This window comes from Echinops telfairi, unplaced genomic scaffold, assembly GCF_000313985.2.
Source record: "Echinops telfairi isolate 266 unplaced genomic scaffold, ASM31398v2 ScPeMD7_7469;HRSCAF=8507_1, whole genome shotgun sequence".
Classification (NCBI taxonomy): Eukaryota; Metazoa; Chordata; class Mammalia; order Afrosoricida; family Tenrecidae; genus Echinops; species Echinops telfairi.
The window spans coordinates 97,558,191-97,570,878 of NW_022111373.1; the positions used below are offsets into that span (position 1 = coordinate 97,558,191).

Genomic DNA, 12,688 nt, shown 5'->3' on the forward strand with positions numbered 1-12,688 from the left:
TGGTTAGCATCAGAGCGCTTAACATTGCACCACCAGGGTTATGCACACCTCTGTACCAAAAATGCTTTTGAAAAATAAATTATATAATAAAATGACTACTGTGATGTTTCATTCTGCCAGATTTCCCAGCTGCACTTGAAATGGCAATTTCTCTGCTCTTTATATTCTTCTCTTGACATAAAGGCCCCTGGATTTTCTGCCTCAATATCCTTTGCAAGCATAGCTCCTCCTCAACTGGACCTCTAAATGTTGGGAGTGCCCAGAGCTCACGGCTGGGCCTTCCATGTGTACGATGTTCTTTCTTTCACCTAACAAAACCCAATGTTTTATACTCGTCATATGCAGGTAATATCCAAATTTATATAACATACCCTGAGTCCTCTCTCTCCTAAGCAAAAAAGTCATATACTCTACTGATTGGCATTCTTATACAATTTTAATATAGCAAATTTATAACTAATATTCCCCCTCCAAACCTGTTCATCTTCCATAGTACCCAGGTCAGTAAATGGCACCATAGTTCATCTAGTTAATTAAAATTTTTAAATCTAGCCATCAGTTTTACTCCTCTATCTTACTCATTTCCAGTCCATCAAGTCCTATCAACTTCAAATCAAAACTACTCCAAATTCCAGTTATTCCCACTCACAACTATTCCTCCTCTTCCCTTGCCCCTTTCTCTGACTTCTTTTTCTGCCATTCTTGTCCTACATCTTACTGCTCTTGAATCATACTGGCTGTAGGAGTTTGAAAAACAGTCACTCAAACATAGCTACCTTATTTGTAGAAAGGCTCACTGCATATAGAATTAAAGATTTTAAAATTAGGTAATTTAAAAATGCCTCACAAGTGTTATAAGACAAAGGCAAAAGAAACTACAGAGAGACGGAGACAGAGAGAGAGAAGAAAACTATGTTAAGAGTGCAGAGAGATGGCAGTCACAGGCTAAGGAATGCCAACAGAATCTGGAAGAGGCAAAGATTCTCTTCTCCCCAATGGACTCCAGAGATAAGCAGTCCTGCCAGCAACATGATTTCAAACTTCTGGCCTGCAGTACTGTGAGAGAATCAACTTTCTGTTCTTTTAAGTCACCCAGTTTGTGGTAATTAGGGATTTTTAGAGCCCTAAAAAATGACTAATAATATGCTCCTTCTCCCTTGTGCCCAATACCCAGCTTGTTCCTGCCTCTGCACCTCTGCGCATGTGCTGTAATCTCGGGGAGACCTTTCCTGTCCACCTCACCTCAGTCGCACAATACACATTTCCTGAGCTGGCTTTCTACAAGATATCACTCAGAATAATGACTTGGTTCTTAGAGGGATTTGTCTGTCTGCCCTAGTAGATTGCAACATCCGCTATAGCAGCAGTTCTCAACCTTCAAAATTACAGTTATGAAGTAGCAATGAAAATAATTTCATGGTTGGGGGGTCACCACAACATGAACTGTATTAAAGGGTCGTGGCATTAGGAAGGCTGAGAACCACTGCACCATAGCATACCCTTTTATCATGTTTATTACCACCCTCTCTTATACCCTGTCCCGCTGCCATTAATTCCACTCAGAGTGACCCTCCACGGCAGAGTACTGCTCCTCAGGGTTTCCAAGCTGTAAATCTTTCATCTTTCTCCCTTGGATGGAACAGCTGGTGGGTGCTTACTCCACTGAACCACCAACGATCCCTCTAGTACCTTGTACGAGTCCTTCAATAAATAAACTCGTTCAATAAATCATAGGTCCCTTCATTAGCTTACCGACAGAACACTTAGCTGTAAACATTACGACCTCTTAAACTATCAAATGATCTGATTTAGTAATTATAATGTTTCACACAGAGTTCTAACATGCAGCTGTAATTAATCCTTTGGCATTTTGATAAACACATTTGTACCCTGGAAGATCATATATACATGCTTACTTTTATCTAAACAATTATTAACTTTGCTATTATTTAGGAGCCCTGGTGGTATAGTGGTTTACATTGGGCTGTTAATGGCAAAGTCAGCAGTTTGAAGCCACCAGCTTACTTCATGGAAGAAAGACACGGTTTTCCACTCCTGTAAGAGTTACAGTCTTAGAAATTCACAGGGGCAATTCTACCAGTTCTTAAAAGGTCACAATGAGTACACATCGACTCGATGGCTTGAGGTTTGGGGTTTTTACTGATTGCTGGGCTTTCTTCTCCCGTAAACAATTATGGTCTGGGAAAACACACAAGGGGTTACTATGAGTCAGTACTGACTCAATGTAGGGAATTTGGTTTTGGAATCAAACTGTCATCGTGGATAGGGTGATTATCTGAAGCTATTTCCACTTTATTTACAAGAGTATTTGCCTTCTGAGATATAGCACCAAAGTGGCAAATAGATTAGACAGAAGTGGTATCTATATAGAGCTTTATTTCCATGGCCTGCTAACAAGAAACACTATAGCTAGTAAATAAATACAGTATCTTAATACTGTCACCATGTCCATCCATTCTCTTAACACTCATCCCAACAGACTCACGTGCAATACCTAACACCTTGGAGTTTCCTAGACTATATTATGGCTAGATTATACATTCTTCTAACCCTAACATCTTTTATTGTTCTATATCCCCAGGTGGTATAACCAGTTCAAAATCTAGAATTCAAAGTTCTACAGAGGGCATTTAAAGCAAACAAAACATAATAATTTATAAATCATCAAGGGTTCATGAGGGAAGGGGGAACGGGGAAGGAGGGTAAAAAATGAGAAGCTGATACCAAGAGCTCAAGAAGAAAGAAAATGTTTTGAGAATGATGATGGCAACAAATGCACAAGTGTGCTTAACACAATGGATGTTTATATGGATTGTGATAAGAGTTGTATGAACCCCCAATAAAATGATTTTTTAAAAAGCAAACAAAACACTGCTCTACTAGTTCAAAATTATACAAGCATTTCTAGACCATGACAAGAGCTCAAAGAGTCTGTCACATATTGTTTATGATACCAGTCCAAGATTGTCTTAGAGCTATTATAAATTCAAACCTACCATGCATTCAGTGGAAGAAAAATTAGGCCTTTCAGTCTCATAAAGATTAACATCCTCTGTACAAATGCACTTTACACAATTGATGTGTGTATGGATTGGGATAACAGTTGTATCAGCCCCTAATAAAATGTTTAAAAAAAAAAAAAAAGATTAACATCCTCAGAAACCCCATACTGGGTTGCTATGAGTCAAAATGCACTCAGTAGCAGTGGGTTTGGTTTTCGGGGGGAGACCACAGATATCTCCTACATAAAAACATCATTTATTCATCTTCAGTGTCTGAACGTTTTATTCAGTCAAGGAAGGTAAGCAAAGCCCTTGATTATACCATGTTCCTTCAAGTCAATTAAACCAAAGAAGTAATTGCATAGTCAGTACCAGCTGTCAAGTCTGAAGATGACTGTAAAAAGCTTACTACAAACAGTCCCACCAAAGCAGCCCTGCGGGTGCTGTCAAGGGTATGTGGGCCTGCTCATCTGCAAGGTGGGGAGTTGCTCCTTTGGAAAGATGAGACTACCTGTTCCTACATAGATTTACAGACTACCTGTTGCCATATATAAATTTACAGCCTAAAAAATGCTATATAGGGCCACAAAGATGGGAAATGACTCAATGGCAGTGTTATTGTCACCTGAAATGCAAGTATTTTGCCCTGGAGTGGCACAGCCAATTTAATCACTCCAAGTAAGAAGGAGGAATAGGACTTTTTACTAAAAGATGAACACCAGTGATTAGACTGGCAGCTTACAGACTGTCATTCTGGTGTCCTGTTTAAAATCAGAATAGAGAACATACATCTTTTTATTTTGTAATTTATACTTTGAGGAGTCATGTGTAGATATTTTACATTAACTCAGGCTTCAAGGTAATCATGGGAAACGACTGTTGACTCAGAGCAAACAAACAAAACAATGTGGTTCTTTTAAGTCTTAGGCCAATCTCAGGACGTTTTTGTTGACTACACAGCAGGGCACAGCTTTTAATCACTTATACTCAAATAAGTAAGAGAAGACTCTCAAAATTATCTGGACCCCCTAGGTGACATCAACATCCAACCTATCTTTGAGCAATTTATAAAAATGTCATAGATTGCATTAAGTACAGTAGTTTAGGCTAAATGCCTTTAATAAAGGTGATTTCCCCCCCTAATGACATTAAGTAAAATCATTTAGGTTACAATACCCCCAAAACAAACTTACTGCCATCAAGTTGACGCAACTCACAACAACCCTATAGGACAGGTAGAATTGCTCCTGTTAGTTTCTGAGACTGTAACTTTTTTTTTTTTTTGAGACTGTAACTCTTCATGGAAGTAAAAAGCCCTATCTTTCTCCCAAAGAGCAGCTGGTGGTTAGAACTGCTGACCTTACTGTTAGCAACCCAATGTGTAACTATTGTGCAACTAGGGTTCACAAAAAGTATATAAGACACATAAAGGACAGTTTCCAACATAAATTAATATTTGATATGGCAAATTTCAAGGAACAAGTTTGGTTACTGAACAGCAGAGTCCAAAAACATGCAGCCAATTTCGGATACCCTGGGCAATAAATGCAAGCCATATGCACAGTACAACACAAGATGTTTTAGAAGGGTACTTCAAGAAGACAAAATATCAAGACTAAAGAAAACACAGAAATTGAACAAGTCATTTTTAAAGTCAAAGTGGAAGTCCATATCTAGAAAGTAAGCTTTGTTTTATAAAAAGTCTTGAGAAACAAAGAAAAAAATCTTATTTCCTTTGGCATATTACATAATTCCATTTTCAAAAAATGGTTCCTAAATTGAAACAAATAAGCTATATATATTCATAGAAGTATATAGTAAAAAGCAAACAATACCAAAAAGTCCCACCAAAAAGAAATCATTTATATTACTTATGCTATATTTGTTATCCCATTCCATTAAATGTTATACAGCCTTAAAAAATTATTTTTAGGAAGTTAGTAATATGGAATAGTTAGTCTGAAGAGGGAGGAGAAAGCTGTATTCCAAAAATACTGACATTTTCTATAATTGCAACTATCTATAAAATATTTAGAAAAAACAAAGGAGGTAAGTTTATGAAACATTTAACAGAAAGGGTTATGAGTTTTAGGTGATTTTTTTCACCCTTTCCCTAAAACTATATTTGTAATATTTTATGATGTAAAAGACTATAAAATGATAACAAAATAAGTTATTTCTAAAATGAGTATGTTCCAAGAAGCATGATGCTTTGGTTTAATTTTATGATAAACTTGAACAGTTTAATAAAAATTCTACAAAGAGTTTTATTCCTCAAACCTAAATAGTAGTTTGAGTGGCTATATGAAAAAAAAAAGGAAATGTAAAATTGAAATGGACTTGGAATCCTTAGTGACTAATTTATCTCAAAACAAACAAAAAAAAATATAGAAAGAGACCAACAAATGAAATTAAAACATAGGATTGGATAATTTATATTTTGGGGTGAAATAAGTAGCTCCTCTAAGGTCATAACTTGAAATTTTTAAAAAACTATCAGAATTGATTGCTACACACTCAAACTGGAAATTCTTTAAAAGAAAAAAAAATCAGCTGTTTGCAATATTTTCAAGAAATAACATTTATACAAAAAAGTCACGTAAAATGTTATTTGCTAAAGTAACTTATCAAATAAAAATATTAAGTCAATTTCTATGTTAGAACAAAATCCAAAAGTCAACCCAAGGACACCTCTTCTGGTTATTGATTCATTATAATTCTCCAAATGCAACTAAGAAAAAAGTTGATGATCTGGACTAAGATATATTGATGCTACCATATGAATGAGCCCAACATATTTGTCTCGAGAGCACTTCTTGCATAAGACCAATTTGCGAATTCAAAAATCTCACCCAGAACCAAATTAGTTTCTAATTTTCCATATAATTGTCTCACAGAGACATTCATCCAGCCACACTTGTACAAGCTTGCTTTCAACCAAAAGTTCTAAATCCTTGAGATTTAAATTATGTTTTAAGTACAGGCACTCCTTGCTTCACCTTATGGCCTTCAAAGAGACTACTGTTTCTTACAAACTGAATGTCTATGGCAACCCTGCACTAAGCAAGTCTATCAGCACCATTCTTACAACATACGCTCACTTTGGTCTTTAGTACACACTACTACACATTTGATAGACTACACAATACTGTAACAAATTGTGTGATGGGTTTGTGATATACACTTTAACAGTCACTTTACCTTGATGGTCTGGAACCGAACCTGCTTTATCTCCAAGGTATCCTGTGATATTAATACCTATATTTTAATTACTTATCACAGCATCTCAGATTATCTTATACCATTTGAGGCTTAGCAGGCCTCTTCCTCAATCTCCATAAAACAGTTCATAATAATCACATGAAAATTCATATGGCAGACTGGAGCAGCCTGATTAATTCAGAACTTTATCATCACAGAGACTTTCCACTTAGGTTAAATCTGAAGCATATTAATAGCTATAGGCTTTAATTTGTATTACCTTCTCAAATACAGGAACATAAGAAGACATATGAGGTTTGGTGATTTCTGCCTCCCAATCTTCATCTCCCATGATGGCTTCAAAGTTCTTGTTCTTAAAAAATAGAAACATGCACATTTGGTCTCAGTGGTAACAGAATCATGCCCATAAAATATAAACTACCACTGTTTAACACACAGCTCTTTAAACTACTCAACTAAGTACTTATCCCCAACTGTTTTTGCAAAAAGGTGCATTGAAACTTATTTACCTTTTCTATCCTTTTTGTCTAAGAGAATTAGTTCCTCAATAAAATGATTTTTAAAAATTAGTTGAACCACTTAATCCTTAAAAAATTAGTTGAACCACTTAATCCCTCATGCGGTTACCACGTCTCTATTCGTCATTGAGGTTTAGTGCAAAACTTTGTACCTAGAATTTATCTTCGTCCTTAAAGGATTCCCAAAGGACTTAATGGGTATTCAAGAGAGGGAGAAATTTTCTGATCCTACTTAATGTTTGTCCCTTCATATAATCCCCTTCATAGGTGGATAGGTATTGCTTGCTTTTGTTGTTTTATTGCCGAAGGGAGTGGGGGCGGGATTCGTTTTACGAGGCAGAGCGGAAGAGGGGTGAGGGATAGCGGGAGGCCCGAGAGTTTGGTAGAGAGGAGTTTGTTAGCGGGAGGGTGGGGGGGCGGCGAGGAATGAGGAAGTCAGCCCTCCCAAACCCCTCCAACAATGGGAGTTTCACCAAGGAGCGTTTGGGCAAAAATGGCACTACAGCCCATCTTCGGGGCAGAGCAGCATAAGGATGGCCCCAAAGGCTCTGTCAGCAGGCCTGAGCCCAGACTTCGGGCGGCCATAGAGTTTTCGCGCCCTCGGGCCAGCGGCGCAAAGTCTCCGTTAGACTTCTCCTAGTCCCTTCCTTGCCCGCTCGATCCCCTCTTTCCTTCTTTGGCCCAAAGTACAGCCCTAGGAAGCCCAAAGGCCCAGAGCGGGGCGAGCACCAGCCAGCCTACTCACCTCGCCACTGCGACTCTCCCCGTCCTAGAAGAGGCGAACGCCACTTAAACGGCTGCACGTGCCTGACGCAGATTGCGTCAGGTGCGTCCTCACCAACAACAAATGGCACCAGGCTACGCCCACCACCAGCCAATCAGCGCTCAGATCGCCGGCGTCATCCCGCCCCCACCCCACGCCCTTGCGTTCCCGACTGGACCACGTTCCAGGCCATCACAGAAGGCCCTACTGGCTTCCTCACAGTGGCTCGTTCGAGGCCATCACAGCTGGACCTACTGGCTTCCTCACAGTGGCCCGTTGGGCCTGTGGGGCCAAGGCCGACCCCTCGGCCTAGTGCCCGCTTGTCTCTACGTTCTCAGATGGGATCCTCACTCGGGGGAAGCTCTAGATTTTCCTTACGCCAGCGCTCTGAGCCAAAGAAGTCCGCCTCCCTTTATCTAACGCCAAAAATAAATGCCCTCCCGTCCACCCTTTCACTTTAACTCCCCTTTACCTACCCCAATCGCTTGCAGTTGCTACGTCTGGCTCGTTATTTCTGGGTCGCTCTACTCACATCCGGGAACTTGAAGTGCTTCAACGTCCCGTCCCCGAGAGGCTAAGGGAGGCGGTGCATCATTCTTTTATCCCGGGCAGGAAGAAGGCTGGTGACACCTGAACGAAGTTGATCTGTTTTATTAAGTTATGGATGCAGTTCTTTGGGTAGAAAGGGTCTCTTTATTAGAAGGAAGTAAGAAATCGGTGCTTGACGAGGTTCGTTGAAGCTTTGGCTTGTGGTCCTGTTTATATCCCAACCCGAAAGTGACCAAAGGTCGTTTTAGTACACCTACCAACGATTTGGCCTGCCACCGAAAAGGCTAGGGGAAAAGTTCGTTTTAAAGCGAAACTACTCACATTTGATAGGATTTCTATCACTTTCCTTTCTCTTAATCTTTGAAGAAATCCCTGGCTGTTGCTTTCAACGAACAAAATCCCCACGCAGCCTGATTTATCAGACATGTTTGCTTTCTCTTTGAATCTTTCGAACCGCTATTATTCTCTCTTACACCAATATGTCAGAATTGTATCTAGTTAACACGACATTGTGTATTTTTTAAGCATTGTGTACTTTGAAGGTGAAGCTTTTAAAAATTGTATTTACTAAAAATCAGCCCCAAATATATTTCACCGATATTTTTAATAATGTATACTTAAAGGGGAAATTTGCACTAGTAGCCCTGGTATCGTAGTGGATTACATGTTGGACTGTCAGCCAAAGGTGAGCTGTTGGAACCCACCACGCCTCTGAACAAGAAGGATGAGGCTTTCTGCTTGTGTAAAGATTGATAGTGTTGGAAATGCAACGGGGTAGTTTGACTCTGACCTATAATTGATTCAATAGCAGAGGGGGTTTTTTGTTTGTTTGTTTTTTCTTTGTTTGTTTTTAAGACCTTTGCAGGGTCTCGTGCCTTAAATCATCATTGTGTATGTAAAGGAAAGAGCCACCAAGCTGTTATTTTACCTGTTCTACCTGTGTTCTACCTCAATTTCGAATACATGTTCTTTTAAAACTTTAATTCATGGGGAAATATATGTTAAGCAAGAAGAGCAGGATACAAATGTGTGTGGGTAGAATAATTTTTAAATGTTTTTTAAGTACAGAAAACAAGAATTTTTCATGCTTCTCCAAACTTGACAAGTTCTCTAAACTAAAGATACTTTTTAAATGAGGTGAGTAGGGAAAAAGAAACATCCCTAAAACAATTCGAAAACAGTATCTGGAAATAGGTAGAAAGTTTTGCAACTAAAAATGAATCTCTGTTCAACCAGCAAAGTTCTGCCTGGTGCTCATAGTTGTCGCAGCCACTGTTTGGCTCTATGGATTGAGATAGAATAGTATAGAAGCTAATGTACACACATATTTCTATATAGATAGAGATATGTAACCAAAAAATAAAATCACTACTACCAAGTCAATCCCAATAGAAAACAACAAAACTCTGCCTATGGGTTGGTTAGTGAGGGTAGAAAGCCCAGTTTTTCTCCCATGGAGCTGGTGGATCCAAACTGCCAACCATGCAGATCACAGCCCAACACATACCTACTACACCACCAGGGCTCCTGTCTAGGTTTCCAAAAGTTTATGGGAAAATTCTATTAATCATTTTGTTACAAAATGAAGTGTGTGTTGTGTGTATATAGTTACTTTCAGATATTACAATGAAATGGTTCTTTATGAAAAGAATTTCAATTTATGTAATTTATTACTAAGCAATCTTTGGCTAAGAAAAGGTGAATTATGAGAATTCATGTTCAGTATTGAGAAAATAATCCCCCATAATCTTAAATATATTTACATATGTACATGTCTGTATTTAGGCTTGTATGTATGCCCTTTGCCTCCTACTTCTTTCCTCTATTTCCTTACTCTTTCCTCCTGTCCCATTACCATGTTCAGCCTTCATTCTGGTTTCGGTAATTCCTCTCAGTTACCTTGCCCTTGGTCACTCCCTACCAGTTCTCCCATCCCCTCCCTACCATTGGTTTTGAACCATTTGTTGTTCCCTTGTCCCTAGGTTAGTCAACCCTCTATTTTGGCTGGTTTTTTTTTTTAAGGTTTTATTTCCTTTAATTTTTTTTAACCTGCAATTAATGTAATTTTTTCCTGGAATATTGTTTTTTTTTATTATTTTATTTTTTTCATTTAAAAAAATTTATTGGAGGTTCCTACAGCTCTTATAATAATCCATACATCAATTGTACCCAGCACAATTGTACATATGGTGTCATCACCATTTCCAAAACATTTTCTTTCTACTTGAGCCCTTGGAATCAGATCTTAATAGTGGTAATACACTTTAAAATAGGGGAAGATAGGTATTTATTTAGTTGTTGATTTGGCTATAAATGAGCACCTGCTGTCAAGTATTTTGCTAAGTGCAAGAAGTTAGATAAACCCAAGTCTCAAAGAACTCACAGTTTAAGGAATGATGGTGGTAAATGACATTTTAAAACTTTATCTCAAAAAATGATTCACTAGAAAGCTAACCCCCTTTTTTATATAGTATCTCTAGCTAAAACTTATTCAATAAGAGCAAGATTTTCCTTAGCAGTGCTTCATACTTGCAAAATCAAATCAAAGGTTTTAGTAGTAAGATTTTTCACACTTTAGAAAAGTTAGGGCAAATAAAACTATTTCTGTCTCTTTGTGTTTTCCGCATTCTCTCCTAATTACTCAAATTATAATTATTTCATCATGCAGACTGTGCCTAGCACCAAGTCAAAACTGTCCAAACATGTTTTTAATTCCACATTAGGCCCAAACTGGCCTGCCTCAAATGGCAGGGGTAGGTGATCATTTTTAGGTACAATAAATCTTTCAGAAGAGCCCTGGTGACGCAGTGGTTATGCATTGGGCAGCGAATCCAAGAGGTCCGCAGTTCAACATCACCAGGCCCTCATCTGGGGAAAGACTGAGTGTTCTGCTCCAGTAAAGTTCGTGTTGGAAACCGAAAGGGGCAGTTCCGCCCCTTCCTATAGGGTCGCCATGAGTCAGAATTGACTCGATGGCAGTGAATTTTTTTTTATAAATAAGTATTTGTGAATGTTGTACTGTGCAGATAACTAAATACAAAATATTTTATAATCAAAATCGGAGTTGCCTGCAACAGGGACAAATAGGAAAGATTCAGTCACGTAAAAGCAACACGAAAAATGGCCAGGAGGTGGGGAAGGGTGGAAGGGGGAACTGTTTCTTCAGGATTCTACCCTGCTTGTTCAGGTCCGAAAGTGAACCCCCACCCCCTCCAGTGGCTCACATTTCAACCAAACAATAGAAAGGGTGTGAGGAAAGGTAAACACTCCTTAGACTAATCCACCATCTGTGATCAAAAGAGAAGGATGTACCCAAAGGCAAAGCTCAGAAAGGTGGGGAAAAAGAAGGAATGAGAACAGGAAACACAGGGAAGAAATGGCCTGTGATGTTACCATGTGGAAATTGCAATCATGAAACAAACTATATATGGTTTGTGGAACAGAAAACTGATCTGCTCTGTAAATCTTCACGCACTGACAATAAACTGTTTGTTTGTTTTAAACTACCGTGGTGCTAATACATCTCTAAGAGGAACAGTCAGCAGAAGGGGTGTCACCATACAGAGCAGGGTTCAGAAAGACAAATGGTTCATGGACAATTTTCATTTAGATAGTTAAGTTAGGGTTTCTATTTAGTATGTATTTTAATCTGTATCAGGAAATTATTACTAGCACATCAAATCTATGATTTTAGGGATATAATTGCTTGGGAGAATGAAAGGAAATATCCAATTTTTTAAAAGGTTTATTCAGCTGAAGCAAATAAGCACATACTGGTAAGCAGAACGCAAAAATCCTAACGGTGGTTTTCAATAGACTGAAGTGTGAGAAATATTGGCCCAAAGGAAAAAGACATTAGACCTACTCAGGAGAGATGGGTCTGTATTGTGAGGTAAAGCTATACCTGTTCTGATTCCATGCTCACTTAGCAACTTTCTGGTTTCAGTTTCCTATATGGACACAAGCAGAGGAGACAGAGTGGATAAGAGCTACATTGCTTGCTCCCCATTGTGATCTACTACATTGGGATTCTGTTGTAGAAATCAGTCTGTTGTGTGTTTAGTGAGTATTTCTAAGAGGTCCAGCTTATAATCACTCAACTCAGTTGGCATAATATCTTAAGTAGAAAGAAAATGTTTTCAAAATGATGATGGCAACAGATGTACAAATGAGCTTGACACAATGGATGGATGGATGGATTGTGATAAGAGTTGTATGAGCCCCCAATAACATGATTTTAAAAATATATCTTAAGTAGCCATTAAACAATGACAAATGTATTAGGAGTGCTTACAGTGATGAAGGATAAAAGACAGATATTGTGTCAAGAGTATCTTGGGCAATCCTTGCTTAGGTTAAGAAGTCTTCTTGGCCATTTACCACAAGCCAATGCTTCATCAGTGACATGTGAAGCTAGGGAAAGCACAGCACATCTAGCGCTGTTGTTGGTTTTTGCCATTGAGTTGATTTCCACTCATAGGGGCCCTATAAGACAAAGTAGAACTGTCCCACAGGGGTTCCAAGGCTGTACATATTTTTTAAATCATTTTATTGGGGGCTCATACAACTCTTATCACAATCCATACATACATCATTGTGTAAAGCACATTTGT

The 12,688-nt window shown here is 38.6% G+C and overlaps 1 protein-coding gene across 1 annotated transcript in view; it reads right to left on the bottom strand.

The window, feature by feature from the left end:
- Nucleotides 1–7,559, bottom strand: part of DDX4 (DEAD-box helicase 4) — a 65,619-nt gene extending 58,060 nt beyond the window's left edge. The window contains exons 1-2 of the mRNA XM_045285156.1: nucleotides 7,509–7,559; nucleotides 6,505–6,597 (exon numbers count right to left, since the gene is read on the bottom strand). Of these exons, the coding sequence (XP_045141091.1) occupies nucleotides 6,505–6,576 (72 nt within the window). The 5' untranslated portion in view covers nucleotides 6,577–6,597; nucleotides 7,509–7,559. The remainder of the gene's footprint in view (nucleotides 1–6,504; nucleotides 6,598–7,508) is intronic.
- Nucleotides 7,560–12,688: the final 5,129 nt, after the last annotated feature.